Here is a 15,830-nt window from a genome sequence, read left to right as displayed (position 1 = left end):
ACACATATGAACATACAAAGAACAAGAATAGGTCACTTGGCCCTTCAAGCCTGCTCCACCATTCAATGAGATCATGGTTGATCTGGTTTTAACCTCTACATTCCTCATATTCCTGGTTAATTTTTCACCACTTGGTAATCAAAAATCTATCTACCTTAAATAAAAGTAAAGATTCTGCAAGCGCTGCTTTTTGAGGAAGGATATTCTGAAGAGTCTCAACCTTTATCTGCTTTAAATGGATGCCCCTTATTTTTAAACTATTACCACTAGTTCTAGATTCTCCTTCAAGAGGAAGTATCCTTTCAACCCCCATGTGGTCAAGTCCCCTCAGCATCTTATGCATTTCAATTAAGTCACCTCTGACTGTTCTAAACTCCAGAGGATATATCCTAGTCTGTCTAGCCTGTCCTCATAATAAATTATGCATTTTCCAGTATTAGTCTAGTAATCTTTCTTTGAAGTGCTTACAATGTATTAACATCCACCAGTAAATATAGTGACCAGTACTGTACAAAGTACTCCAAATGCAGTCCCACCAACACCCTGCATAACTGAAGCATAACTCTTGCGTTCAATACCCCATGCAATAAAATGTAACATTCTATTAGTTTTTCAAATTAATTCTGGTATCTGTATACTATTCAATGCATTAAGGCACCCAGATCCCTCTGCATCTTAGAGCTCTGCAACATCTCAACATTTCGATAATGTGCTTTTTTTTGTAATCTTGTAATCTAACATTAATTATCTGGGGCTGCTGGGTATAGTGCATAGACCTGTACAGTATGGAAGCCAACCCTTCAATCCAACTCATCCATGCTGACCAGATATCCTAAATTAATCTAGTCCCATTTGATAGCATTTGTCCCATATCCCTCTAAACCCTCCCTATTCATGTACTGATCCAGATGCCTTTGAAATATTGTAATTGTACCAGCCTCCACCATTTCCTTTTTCAGGTCATTCCAAACAAGCACCACCCTCTGTGTGAAAAAGTTGCCCCTTAGGTCCCTTTTAAATCTCACCTAAAACTATGCCTTCTAGATCTGGACTCCACTTCCTGGGCAAAAGACTTTGGGTATTCACCCGATCTATGCCCCTCACAGTATTATAAATGTCTACAAGGTCACTCCTCAGTCTCCAAAGCTTCAGGGAAAAAAGCCTCAGCCTATTCAGCCTTGCCCTGTAGCGCAAACCCTCCAACCCTGTCAACATCCTTATAAATCTTTTATGAACCCTTTCAGGTTTCACAACATCCTTACTGGAGCAGGGAGACCAGATTTGCACACAGTATTCCAAAGTGGTCTAACCAATGTCCTGTACAGCCTCAGTGTGACCTCTCAACTCCTATACTCAACACACTTACCAATAAAAGCAAGCATACTAAGCACCTTCTTCACTTTCCTGTCTACCTGTGGGTCCACTTTCAAGGATCTATGAACCTGCACTCCAAGGTGCCTTTGTTCAGCCACACTCCCAAGAATCTTACCATTAAGTGTATAAATCCTGCTGATTAGCCTTTCCAAAATGTAGCACCTCACATTTATCTAAATTAAACTCCATCTGCCACTCCTTAGCCCATCGACCCATCTGATCAAAGTCCCTTTGTACTCTGAGGTAACCTTCTTCACTGTCCACCACACCACCAATTTTAGTGAGATCTGCAAACTTACAAACCATATCTCCTATGTTCACATCCAAATCATTAAAGATGACTATTACTTTTAAATAAATCAGTCATGAATTGGACAGGTACTACACTGCCAATCCAAGAATGACCTGCACTAATAAGCTAATTAGAGCCCAGGATACTCCTGATCATGCCCCGGAGTACTGACTCGAGAGGATTGGTTTTAGATGCAGAGTGTGTACAATGAAAACAGGAGAACCTCAGCTTGCAGAACAAGGGGCAGAACTCAAATCAGTTGAAAGTTGAGAGCCAGTCTTCCATTGGGAATTGACTAAGTCCACTGCATTATTAAATATCAATTGTTTTGTACTTGCTCTGATAAATGTAATAAATACCGTGAAGTTTGTGATGATTTGCTTGCACCTGTAATGGGCTTGAAATTATTCAAAATGAGTGAACCTTTTGGTATTCTCAACTCACTGTATAATTGTAATTGATTTAGGTCTTATAATTATATTGAATCCCAAAATCTTACACCACCACCACAAACACACACCACATACACATACATACACACACTCTTTCTGGAGTTTGAGTGATTTTGTGGGACACTGGTTCCTCTGAAGTTAATATAGTAGCCAATCTTGAGTTTGATCTGTTTGAAGCTGGGAGAAACCATTTTAAAATAGGAGCTCTCAAGTTTATATGAGAGGACACTCTCAAAACGTGAGTTATCAGCCCGAGCAATTGCTTTATAAATCAACCATAATTTTGCCTAAAGAGTTTGATGCAAGTGCTGTTACCACAGAACCAGTGATAAATAGGAACAATTTTTTTTTCTCTGAACACCTGCCCTACCGACAGAGCCGTATCATGGAGCAACATCCAATTTTTCAACTAAATAAGCCATTGTAACTATATAAGCCATTGTATCTGCATAAGCCATTGTAACTGTTGAATTCTGGCTTGACATTTTGAACCTCCTTTGTCTGGAAAGAGAAATCTACAAGTAAATAATAGGCTGCAATGCTTAATGAACTGAAGTGGTTTTCACATTTTTAAATGCTCTTTATCAATTTTTAATCTGTATCTATGTTCTTTCTAATAATTGTGTATCTATTGCTTAGTAACTTCTGCAATAGTTATGCAATGAACTTTGATCTTGCCTTAAAATGAGAGCTTTCCTGCTGGTTATATTTGAATAGGGATGCAAAGGTCTAAACAAGCTCCAGATCATAAATCACTGACTGTTTGCACTGTGAACAAGTTTGTGACCAAAAGGAAAGCAGAAAATGTAACATCTGGATTTTCAAAACTTATTAAATAAAAACCTCAGTGTGCCACATTAAACAGAACTGGAGTTCATGGAACTGAAGAAACATATTGGCATTAAGGAATTGTTAACTAGACAAAGCAGAGGAGGAATGAATGGATAATTTTTAAAATGGTACCATGCAACTGGTGGTACCACAGGGGTCAATGTTTTGCCACTGGCTAGTTAAACAAAACGTGGAGTTGATACTCATGTTTCAGCCATATTACTTGTTCAGTCAATCAAGTGGTTTGATCCCTCACCTACCTGTGTTCTTAGAGTTATGCATGGCAAACGTTGGTAGTACAAATGTTATTAATATGTGCAACATAATAATTTTGTTTTAAATTGCATATAATGAACAACTGCACTTTTTGTAATGCAACATGTATTGTTATCAAGTAACAAATAGCAGTTATTATTTAGCTAATTTGTAGCTTGAATATAACTTAATGGCTTCCCTTTTCCATTTCCTAACACTTATCCATTGTACCCCTAAGACTCTTTTTTATATCTCATCTACATGTTACAACTCAGTGACATCTTCCAAAACCCATCATTAGTTTTCTCATGTTTGCTGACAAAGCCCAATTGTATTTCACTAGCATCTCTTGACCCCTGTTGCTAAGTTGTCGGACTGCTTGTCCAACATGCATTTATGAATGAAAAGCCACTTTCTCCAATTAATATTGGGAAATCAAAGCAATCATCTTTGATCCCAGCAATGAATTTTCTTTGTTGACAGAATACCTACATTTCTCTCCATGGCATAACCAAACTGTTCTCAGCTATGGTATTTATATTTAACCCCTGAGATAAACCTCAGTCCAGATAATTGTACCATAGCTAAGGCCACATTTCTGCATCTTTAACACTGCCTGTTTTTCTCCTTGCTTCCAATCATCCATGCTGATCCAGTGATCCATGCCTTTCCTTCTAGAGTATATTCAGGTCTGGTAACATGTGGTAAGGGAAAGAGAGTTAATATTACAGGTTTGTGACCTTTCAGCAGAGCTCTAACTTACTACATTGATCAGCCTTTGGTCATTTTTGTTTTATGCTTTAATAACCACCAGAATCTCAGCCCATATTTTTATCACCACTGTAATTATAAAATTCCTCACTGAAACTAATTTAAAATCAGTATATCATTGCAGTTTTGTTTTGTTTAAATTGAATATGCACTGTCTACAAAATATTATTTTTCTGGACATGTTGGCATCTGTTAGAACTATTTCATTGTGCAACATTATTAGGTATCTGTCTGAAGTCTGCTAGAAAGGTCAATACTTTTTGTATGCTTCAGATTTTCATGAGTTCTGCTTCTTGACTTTAATCGATTGGTTTGTTGAAATCAAATTGCATTTATTTTGCCACTTTTTACAATTGATTTTAGGGAATTAATCAATGTGGAGAAAGAAGAGGGAGTAAATGGATAAAAAGAGAGCTGAACATGCCTAGCACCACCTCTCATTAACTCAGTCATTGCAAAGACTTATTTTTCTATGATCTGATTGGATAAAGAGACCTGTCTCCAGCAATCAGAATAATCCGGTGTGATTCCCTTCCCCCAGTACCGCCACCATCATAAATCTGCAACCATTTAAAGATTAAATCTGGTTGGATTATACACCAGCTGTGATGTTACACCAGTTTGCTCTCATTTTTTCACTTGAACTTGACCAGGTCATTGGGCGCTTTGAACACTAAAGACCACCTTAATCAGGACTCAACAACATTATCTGACATTTTCTTGCAATCTTGTGGAGAAGAATGGATGCTGTTTCAATTGCGTGTTTGCATATGCACAAATGATTCTTTGTTCAGAGCTTGTTGAAATGTTCATGAATGACTTTCAGAGACAGGGATATTTCCGCTGTTCATGACAGTAAATAGAAATAAAATGGATACTCAGCACTTAGTGCTTTTTTTCTTTACTATAGGAAGAATCTTCACTGAGAAGACACTACTTCAGGCCATTATGTGAACAACGTTCCTGCAACTTTGTTGGATCAAGTGGCTTGTTTTTGTTCATATTATTCTATTTGTTTTGGTTTGATGGAAAAGAGGATGCTCCGATGGTGCTTTGAGAACGGTTTGAGGCTATACTTTATTTTGCGGATTATCTGCTCCAGCTGCTGCCTCCTTTGTTTTGTCAAAGCCCAAAGCAGGATCCCAACTGAGACGTAAGTGCCCAGCCTCATTGCATGTTAGCATTTTAAACTGAAAATGCATATATTGTTTTAAGGGAGCACTAAGTTAAATCCCTTAATGATTGATTTTCATTTTTTTATCTTTTGTCCAAAAGTTTTCTACTTAACAAGATGAAAATGTATTTTTAATTTTTAATTTCAGAAACCTCTTGCCAGTGTTTGCTCAAAAATACCCATTCAAGAGCATGTATTTTTTCAAGAGTTTCCTCAACATGTGTAGTATCTAACTAGTTGACCAGTGTTAATAAATGGTTTTTGAAGTTATTTCACTTTCTTTAAACAAATACTCTTACTATTGTATGTTAAAACCCATTCTAAATATCCTTTTCTTTGTTAGTGTGCAACTGTGGGCTTCGGAATTTGGTGGAGAGCTGAATTCCATTGTTACAAAATATTCAGGCTCCTTATTGCTACAGAAGGTCAGTAAACAGAATCAAATATTTTATATATTTTTAAACAGGACATAAACAAGACTTTAAACAGTTACATGAAACAAGACCTTAAACAGTACATGCCGGCAAGATCAGTGATTACGGGGTTCATGCAAGATTTCATAGGCTATTTGAACATTTGTAAAAAAGTCCTTGTGATGAAAGTTGTATTTAATTTATTCAATGAGTGACATATACCAATAGCCTGGAGTATTAATGGGGTAATTTTGAAACAATGTCCAAAAAATGTATAATTACGTAAGTTAAATTTTGTATTTCAGCCTTAATTAACTTTAACTTATCTTCATTCTATTTTCAACTATTGTTGACAATGGATTCATTGGTGAAATCTCTCATGACTTCAACATATGAATGACCAGCAAGTGCATTGTTTAATTGGTAATATCTCATATGATCTTAAGCAAGGTCCTGATTCAGAAATTGTTGTAATTTGACATTAAACAGCCAAAATGTGGGCAGTCAACTTCAATTGAAAGTAGTAATAGGCTCTAATGCAATAGAATATTAGGTATTATTGCTGTAAATCATTGAATTTGCTATGTCCTTAGAAAGCCATCTACTGTTAACACAGCAGACAACACTGTACATGTTACCTCCGTGATGGAAGAAATTGTTGATAAAGATTTCTTAGTTTATTGTATGCTTAATGTTCTTTAGCTATCTTATTCATATTCTTTTCTTATTTACATTGAAAACACATCAGAAATATGTGAAATATTATCAGCTTTCGAACTTGAATTGTTTTTAGAATAAGGTATATGGCTACAGGTTAGTGCTATAAAGATCATAAAATCTTTTAAATGTTCTCAGAAGATGTGACTACAATTTTTAAAGTTTGGGAGAACCCATGCAGTGTTAATAGAACAAATATTTATAGTTCTGGGCTTATAACAATAGAAGCACATTAAATCATTAGTTTGTGTTCAGTTCAGGAAATACCAGTTTTAGTTAAGAATCAAGATTTGAGTTTAGAAACAAATGTTTTTGTATCGCTTTAGCATGTTTTGTTTCAGTTCACTGGAACTAAGTCTCTACAGTAGCAGTGTTATTTTCCAAAGCCAAGTGTACAAGCCAGGAAAGCTCAGGGTGGAAATCTTCAGGTTATTAAACTTTAAAAGTTCAGGCAATCAGATTCTAAGATGAATCATAAAATTGTCTCTAAATCAAGAAAGAAACTAGAAAGAGTAAGTAAACACTTAGATTTAAGAATACAGTTTCTCTGGACTTGCGTGTCTGTAGTGTTGGGAGCAAAGAGAAACTTTGTTTTTGATGTTTGTTAAAATCTTTCTAATGATAATATCAAGAATTTGGTTTGTTTCTTTGTTTCTTTTGTATGATGAACTTTGGTTCTGTTGTTAAATGATGTACAACTTCATGTTATATATTTGTGACTAATGGATCATCAAACAAGTGGAGCTGTAGGACAAAAATTTTAAAATTCTGTCTGATAATGATGCAAATGATTTTTGCAAAAAAACCCACCAAAACTAAACATTTAGTCTATCAAGCAATGTTTCATTCAGTGATCTGACTTGTCCACATATAGTATCAGCTGATACCATGACAGTTGCTTAAGGAATTATGGTCCATGTTGCCATGTTTCTATCAAAACATTTGGAAAAAAGTACAACATGTACAAACAAGGGACTGAGGCATCAACCATCCAGGGCAGTAAATTAAACTGTTAATTACCATTAACACTTTGTAATACAATTGTAGCATTTAACTCATTTTCATTGTTTATTTGAAGCTCTTTCCATTCCTATTGTCAAGTCTGTGTTTGCCTTTTAAGAGACAATGCAGAGATTAAGTTTTAATGGTTACCATTACAACAGTTATCCCTTCATTCTGTTGAGTTTGCAGTTCTGAAATGTTGTCTTTCTTAAAATCAGGAACTAGATAACTGTACATGAACAGAAGGTTTGACTATAGCTATTTGTTTTGATATAACTTCAATTATAAATGTAACAGTTGATGTCTCCATCATGTGACTCAAGATTCAGTAGAACAAAATAATTTTTTGAACCGGTATCTAGATTGTAGAATTTTAAAATTTTAGAATTTATGGCCCTCATCCAGCATGGGTATGTTCCGAACTAAAAAGATGGGCAGAAAATGGGGAGAAACTCTAGCCTGGCAGTATCTATGGAGAGGAAAAAAGAATGTTTTGAGTCCAATAACTGTTCAAAAAAAGGGGAGAAACCTGCAATCCTGAAAGCCTTTCATGGAAAACTTTTAACACAGAGAGTAGTTTGATTGGGCAGCCAGTTGTCTCAATGATTAGCACCGCTGCCTCACAGTTCCAGGGACTTGGGTCCGATCCCACCCTTGGGGCAACCGACTGTGTGGAGTCTGCATATTCTCCCCATGCTGGTTTCCTTTGGGTGCTCCGGTTTCCCGCCATACTCCAAAGATGTGCAGGGTAGGTAGATTGGCTATGATAAGTTGTCCACAGTATCCAGGGATATGTAGGTGAAGTGAATTAGCCTTGGGAAAGGTATGGTTACAGGGACAGGGTAGGTAGTTGATCTGGGTGGAATGCTTTTCAAAAGATCAGTATGGACTGAATGGCCTGCTTCACCACTGAAGGAATTCTGTGATTCGATGTATATGGAATGAACTGTCAGAGGGAGTGGTCAATGAAGTTGCAACATTTAAAAAAATATTTGGTATGTACATGAATACGAAAGGTTTGGAGGAATATGGGACAAATGTAGGCAAGTTGGGAATACGGTTGGTATGGGTTCGTTGGATTGAAGGGTCTGTTTCCACGCTATGTGGTCTATGACTGTATGACCTCTGGGCATCCAAATTGTTTCACAACCAATTAAGTACGTTTGAGGTGTAGTACTATGTTCTGGCTTGAGATCATTCATATTTAAAAAGACATCCAAGTAATATGCTTTACCCACGAGAATTGCATAACAAGATTTAATTCTTAAAATGAAAAGCTTGATTGTATATGGAGCAAAGCAAATAAGTAAGTTAATCTTAATAATTATAACCATGCAGTCTGTTCTATTTGTCTCTTCAGTCACATCAATCTTAAAGTTATTGCATCTATTTAAAAAAGCCATAATTATGCTAAAGTCTGATAGAAACTTTTTCTCTATTCCAGCTATTCTCAGAATTTTTTTCACCATCCCAGGGCTGCGGATGCCTTTCTAGTTATTTTTTGCAACACTTAATATTGCTTTTTAGGAGAGGTTGTTCTGAGCAAACAAACTGCTGCTTTTTCCACATTATAACATTGACTACCAACGTGAAATCTAGTTCATCATCCATGTTAATAGCTTTAAGAGTAATTTTTAGTTTTGGGAGGTTAGTAAAAGTAAGTTGTTAAAATGTTGTGTTTTACAGATTGCCAGAGAAAAAAAATGACAGCTCATATTAATCTGCTTGTTGCTATTTCTGCCATAAGACTCCGCGAGGAACACTAAATTCTTCTAGTTTTAGATTGGATAATCTTCTCACAAAACAAAATCAAAAATCTGCTTTTTATTTCAAGGGGAGAGCATGAACAATAAAAATTGCAAACCTCCCTAAAATTCATGATCTGAGAACATTCCAGCGCAGGCTACATCAACTGTTGATTTAATATTCACTTGAAGCTTGACACCATCTAGGGAAGAGCAGCTTGCTTGATTGGTACCACATCCATTCCTTTCACCATTGATGCTCTGTAGCAGCAGTGTATACTATCTATAAGATGAACTACAGAAATTCATCGAAAATCTTCAGACAGCAACTTCCAAACCCATGAACACTTCCATCCAGAAGGACTAGGGCAGCAGATGCATAGAAACACCATACCAAACAAGTTCCCTTCTAAGCCATGCACCATCCTGACTTGGAAATATATGGCAATTCTTTCATTGTCACTGGGTCAAAATCTTGGAATTGCATCCCTAACAGCAGTATGGGTCTACCACCACTACATCAAGGGTAACCAGGGATAGGTAATAAATGCTGGCCCAGCCAGCTATTCCTGTATTCCACCTGAACAAAAAGATTATCCCTCATTTACACTTTCTTCTTTTGATCTGATGAGGAAAACTTTACAATTCAGCCTTCACTAAAATGTTCTTTAAACGAATTTAACTCTACCTCCTAAAGCTCAAACATCTCTGGACTATTCATCTTGCAAGTTTTACAGACAGCATGGACTGAACCTTAATAATATTTTGACTAAATCAACTTTTAATCCAGTGTCTTGTCGGGTACTTTTTCCATGAAGTGTAAGATTTTTCTCACAATATTTGTCTCATCTCACCTCATTAATTACCTCCCACGTCAGGATGGCACTTCTGTCATCATCAAATGCTAGCCCGATTCAACCACATTTTCATGCCAAAAGTAATCACCACTCACTGAATGTTCCAGTGCCATCTTTAAACTCTGGCCAAGTTTGGAAATTGTGGAGTTGCCCTTACAATGTAATGGCACAGCAGTCCAAACATGCTGCTCACAATCTATAGCTGACGTGGCAAATGCACCCTAACAAATACAGCTCCACTTTCTTGTCCCAATCTGTTTACTAACCAGGTCACAGTTTACTTGTCCTGAGCCACATCCCATCAACTAGCCTCTAAATCACTGCTAGTCTGTCCCCCAGTGGTCACTGAAGGCAGCATCTTCTCACTTTCCAGTGATGGACTATCACAGACAGGCAAGTATTCAGGCATTTCCAAATTTGAGCTTTCATTTAGTCATCAAACTGAGAGGCACAATGCAAATGCAAAGCTGGCATGATGACCAATAACTATTTTACATTTCAATGACAGTCTGCACCCAGCTCCCATCTACTCATCCCGTCTGATTTGTCCTGCTCTTGTGTCGTCTTCCTCTTCTGAAAACTGCTGCCTTGACCTTTATAGCCACCAGGAGAGAATGACCTCCTACTCCTGCTGGTCTCAGGTCCTGATCCAGCACAATTCTATTGCAGTATCCCAGGATATACAGAAGCTGCATCAACACTGCACCTTTATTATCCCAAGAAAATAAAATTGAAGTTGAAAAGCTTTGGTCCTCTTGTAGCTGTGTGAATCCTGAGTGTTTCCACAGATTTGACCTTTGTCTAAACTGTATGCTTCTTAGCTTCTGCAGTGACTTGCTGCAGCTCCCGAGCTTCCTGTAAGTTTGCCCCTCTTGCAAATGCCTAATATTGCTGGCGGCACGGTGAGTCAGTGGTTAGCACTGCTGCCTCACAGCGTCAGGGACCCAGGTTTGATTCCAGCCTCAGGCAACTGTCTGTTTGAAGTTTGCACATTCTCCTCGTGTCTGCGTGGGTTTCCTCTGGGTGCTCCAGTTTCCTCCCAAAGTCCAAAGATGTGCAGGTCAGGTGGATTGACCATGGTAAATTGCCCATAGTGTTAGGCAATAAGATATCATTCATTCCCATCAAGACGGTAACTGATGGCATGTTCAGGATGTCAAACAATACATGCATTTCTGACTGATCAAAATAGCTAGGCTGATAAGGAACTAGAAAGGGGAGGCAATGGCCTTGTGGTATTATCGCTGGACTTTTAACCCAGAGATCCAGGTAATGTTCTGGGGATCTGGGTTCAAAACCTGCCACAGCAATTGGTGGAATTTGAATTCAATAAATATCTGGAATTAAGTTTGTGATGATCAGGAATCCATTGTCAATTGTTGGGAAAATCCATCTGGTTCACTAATACCCCTTTGGGAAAAGAAACTACCATCCTTACCTGGTCTGGTCTATATGTGAGTCCAGATCCACAGCAATGTGGTTGACTCTTAACTGCCCTCTGGGCAATTAGGGATAGGCAATAAATGTAGGCCTAGTCAGTGACACCCTCATCCTGTGAATGAATTAACAAAATAGGATTCAGGGCCAACACAATGCTAGATATCCCCAGACTGTCAAGCTGTCATTGACTACAAGCATATATCTGACCATCTAGACCCCACAGACTAGGCAACATCCTTCATGTACTGAAGACTCATTCGCTGTTGAAATCCTGCGTACAGAAACAGTAAAGGTGAATGAATGTAATTTTCTTCTTGTGTTTACTTGGTGATAAAGCACATTTTAAAATGGTGTTTATCTTTTTTAAGGATGGAGATGTGCAAAAGAATTCATGTTTTTCCTTTTGGAGTATCAGATAGAATGAAATTAGACACTTTTATATGACTGAAGTAACAGGAAGTTTGAAACTTCAAACATCAACTAGCGTACATTTTTAGCTGTAAAAGGCTGTTTTGGAGCAGTGCAATTGACTTGATTATATAAGAGTGGCACTAGGAGTTTGAGGTGAGGAAAAACTGCCTGATGACAGCCCTCTGGTCAAGCTACAGTATGCTGAGAACATTACATCCACTTCCACTAAACAGAAACTATCTTTCTTCCGTTTTGAGTGAATAGACCAAAAATAAAACTCCAGTCTCATACAAAATAAGACCAATTCCACCTGATCAGGGATTAAATTGAAGAATTACTCAATTGCAATACCATTACATCTGATTCCAGTTTCTGCCTCTCAAACAGCAGGATGAATTCTATCACATTGTGGTCACTATCCCTAGAGGTTCTTTTGCCTTTAGCTCCTTAATCAAGTCTGCCTCATTGCACACACCAAATCCAGAATTGCCCGTACCCTAGTGGATTCTACCACAAGTTGCTCCAAAAAAACTATTTCACAGACATTCCATGAATTGCTTTTCTTGAGCTCTGCCACCAACCTGCTTTTCCCAGTTCACCTGCATATTGAAGTCCCCATAAGCACTATACTACTGCTGGGTGACCTGTACATAACTCCCAGCATGTTCTTCTTTTTTTCCTTTGAGATTCCTCAACTCTGCCCTCACAGATACTATGCCTTTTGACTTTATATCAAATCTTGCTATCAATTTAAGTTCATTTCTTACTAACTAGGCAGTCTGTCTCTCTGCCCATCCTTTTGATAGGATATATATTCTTGGATGTTTCTTTCCTAGCACTGATCTCCTTGCACCATGCTTCTGTAATACCCACAACATCATACCTGCTAATTTAAATCTGCGATACAAGTTTATTTACCCTGTTTCTCATGTTTTGTATATTTAAGTACAACTTCTGCAATCCTATAATTGACTGCCCCGTTTCTCATAGTTGCCCCCTTATTTACTGTGCATGAAGTTAGATTCCTGACCCTTTCCATAATGTCTGTTCTATTATTTGTTCTGGAAACTTAAATAGATTCTGCTGAGGCCTTCCCCCCCCCCCCCCCACCCCATCACCACTACCATGATTTAGTTTAAAGCCCTATACACAGCCCTAGTTATGTGATTCACCATGACTCTGATCCCAGCATGATTCAAGTGGAGGCCATCCCATCAAAACAACTTCAAAATCATTCAACACACAAAACCGAAACATTTTTTCAGGGAACAAAAGAAAAAGGAACAGGTATCTCTACAGAGATTGGCTTTCTGAAAAGGAAAAATACTAACGATTGATTTATTGATGACGTTGAAATGACAAAGCCATGGAATATTCTGGAGTTTGTTGCTCTGACATTCTCATGAGGGACATGGATAGTGTGAATAGTCAAGATCTTTCTCCGAGAATGGGGAGTTCAAGACTAGAAGGCATGAATTTAAGGTGAGAGGGGAAAGCTTTCAAAGGGACCTGAGGGGTAACTTCTTTCATGCAGAGGGTGGTGCATGTATGAAACGAGCTGCCAGAGGAACGGTGAAGGCTGGTACAATTACAACATTTGAAAGGCATCTGAATAGGAAAGGTTTTAGAGGGATATGTGCCAAATACTGGCAAATGGGACTGGGTCAGATTGGGATGTTAAGTTGGCGTGGACGAGATGGACTGAAGTATCTGTTTCCATGTCTTAGACTCCCTACAGTGTGGAAACAGCTCCTTCGGCCCAACCAGTCCATACTGAAGAGAAAACCACCCAGACCCATTTCCCTCTGACTAATGCACCTAACACTATGGGCAATTTAGCATGGCCAATTCACCTGACCTGCACATCTTTGGACTGTGGGAGGAAACCGGAGCACCCAGAGGAAACCCACATGGTCATGGGGAGAATGTGCAAACTTCACACAGACAGTCGCCCGAGGCTGGAAGTGAACCTGGCCCTGGTGCTGTGAGGTTGCAGTGCCTATAATAATAATTGCCCTATTGGCATGTTTGAGATGTCTGTATATAAAATGTTATAGGAATGTTTGGGCCCTCTTGTGGCACAGTGCTAATGTCCCTAGCCCTGGATCAGAGGCCCTGGTTCAAGTCCTGCCTGCTTGCATTGTATTGCATCTCTGAACAGGTTGATTATAAAAATACGTTAAATTTTCAAAACAAGTCATCAACACTAAAATAAAAGGAGCTGAAGTTCTAGACACCTTGTTTGTGATATGGACTGTTTTGATCTTCAGAAGTATGTTTTCCCTAAGAAAAGAAGGTGCTTATAGTGGTTGAGTGCTGATCATCTCTCCTCCACCCTGCTCCAGCACTTATCTAATTCAGCAGTTTTGATCACACAATTTACCATCTATAGCACCTGTGGTTTTAGTTGTAATGAGGTCCACATAATCTTTCACTGTGTCTGCAGTTGGTGTCATTTTGCTGTGGATGATAACTGGCATTAAGTATGAACACTGAAAGTAGGCATATAGTCAATTTTGATATTGCAATTTTGGCCTCCCTTCTCAGTGGCATGTAAACAGATCATCGATTGCCGGTAGATTAGTTTTTATTTACTCATTCTGGCTAAGTTTGTGTAAGTGTTGAGGTTTTCTTTGCTGTAAAGTCTGAAATGAGTGGTACTGTATGTGGTGAAGGAGACTTGGTTCTTAATTCAAGGATTCTGGCCTGATTCTGGAATGGGTGCTGTAGTTATCATTTCACATGGTCTCTAGCCTAACTATAACAAGAAAAAGACAAGCTGCTTATTGAGGAACTTAGATGATGAACTGATGCCTTATTCAGACAGGCACTTCAACACTTCTAATCCAAAAATGGGATCAATCTTCATGACATTTCCATTTTCATGCAAGAGGTATTCATTGAAATCTATCTTCACCTGCAGCAGATCTTCAGCCTCAAAACAAGGTATAGATGACATTGTCAGTGTCTGAGAAACTAACCTGTGACATCAGAATCTTTCCAGGCCAGAGCAAATGACAATGATACTATCTCCCTTTTTTTTAATCCATTGGTGTACACGTGAAATGGCTGATTGCGGTTCTGGCATAGGGGAGTAAGCTATCTTTTTGTTTTCTAACCAGTGTTATGCATACATTATATTTGAGGACCTGGAAAAAAAATCTGGAAGATGTGGAACTTTGAGCATCATCCGGATTGAAAAGTTTTTACACCATATTGTTCCTTGGAAATGAAGTCAATAATTTGGGTGCTGTGGCTTACCTTCTGTTTACAGAACCTGAAGTGACTTCAGAGAAAAGACTAACACAGTTTAGAGGGATAACAGAGGGTTTATGGCTCTTAATTACTGGAAGACTTGTGTTTGAAAAATTATGGGGGCCTCTATGCCAATAGTAACTCTTCAACCCTTTTTCAGAACTTAAGATTTTATGTTCATTATCCATTTGGTTAGGAAGAAACCCTGAGAGCTGCAAGTCTGTCTCCTTCTCAGCAGAAATTTGATAACCTGAAAGGTTACACACCAGTATTTCCCAAGACTCAAAACTGAAGATCTTCCATCAGTTTGTGGCAGCAATGTAATATCATCATCAAGAAATACTGTTGACCATGAGAAGTGATTGCTTTGTGTGCTGTCTTTTCAGACCCTCGGCCCATGGGGTGTTTTAGCTTTTGTAACCCCATCTTTTAAAAATAACTGCAGAGATTTTGTTTTTGGTTGTTTGTCTGTTTGGGATTAGAAGGATCATCTTTCAGTTCCAGATTATAACTTGGCCATTAACCAGTGAGTGCCATATATTTTAATGATAACCTCTGTGTTGCAATAATCAAATGACTTTTAGTTCAAAGCCATTGTGATGACAGTACAACAGAAAATCTATTCACTTTTTTTTGAATCAGCATGTTTTATACTAATGATGTGATTGATTGACTGGTTGGACTTGATTACCAGCATAATTCTGCCATCAAGAGGAACAAGAAATCTCAGTCTTGAGAGATGTGGTAGACCATTTCTGAGGAAAAATTTCTTTTACTCCAGAGGGTGGGGAACCTATGGATTTGCTTACCACAGAAGGTTGCAAATTTGAAATCAGGAGGG

The 15,830-nt window shown here is 38.2% G+C and overlaps 1 protein-coding gene across 10 annotated transcripts in view; it reads left to right on the top strand.

Annotated features, from left to right (window-relative positions):
• The first annotated feature begins 4,584 nt into the window (after positions 1 to 4,584).
• The window catches only part of LOC122559589 (voltage-dependent calcium channel subunit alpha-2/delta-4-like), a 483,398-nt gene continuing 472,152 nt past the window's right edge, over positions 4,585 to 15,830 (top strand). For 2 of the 10 annotated variants that reach the window (XM_043709326.1, XM_043709324.1), the window contains exons 1-2: positions 4,594 to 5,128; positions 5,493 to 5,574. In XM_043709326.1, coding sequence (XP_043565261.1) covers positions 5,001 to 5,128; positions 5,493 to 5,574 — 210 coding nt within the window. In that variant the 5' untranslated portion in view covers positions 4,594 to 5,000. Of the gene's footprint in view, positions 5,129 to 5,492; positions 5,575 to 15,830 lie in introns of all 10 variants that reach the window. The other 8 variants (XM_043709327.1, XM_043709323.1, XM_043709325.1 and 5 more) reach the window with 6 other exon arrangements.

This window comes from Chiloscyllium plagiosum, chromosome 19 (genome assembly GCF_004010195.1).
Source record: "Chiloscyllium plagiosum isolate BGI_BamShark_2017 chromosome 19, ASM401019v2, whole genome shotgun sequence".
NCBI lineage: Eukaryota > Metazoa > Chordata > Chondrichthyes > Orectolobiformes > Hemiscylliidae > Chiloscyllium > Chiloscyllium plagiosum.
This window is presented reverse-complemented; position numbering and strand designations above follow the sequence as displayed.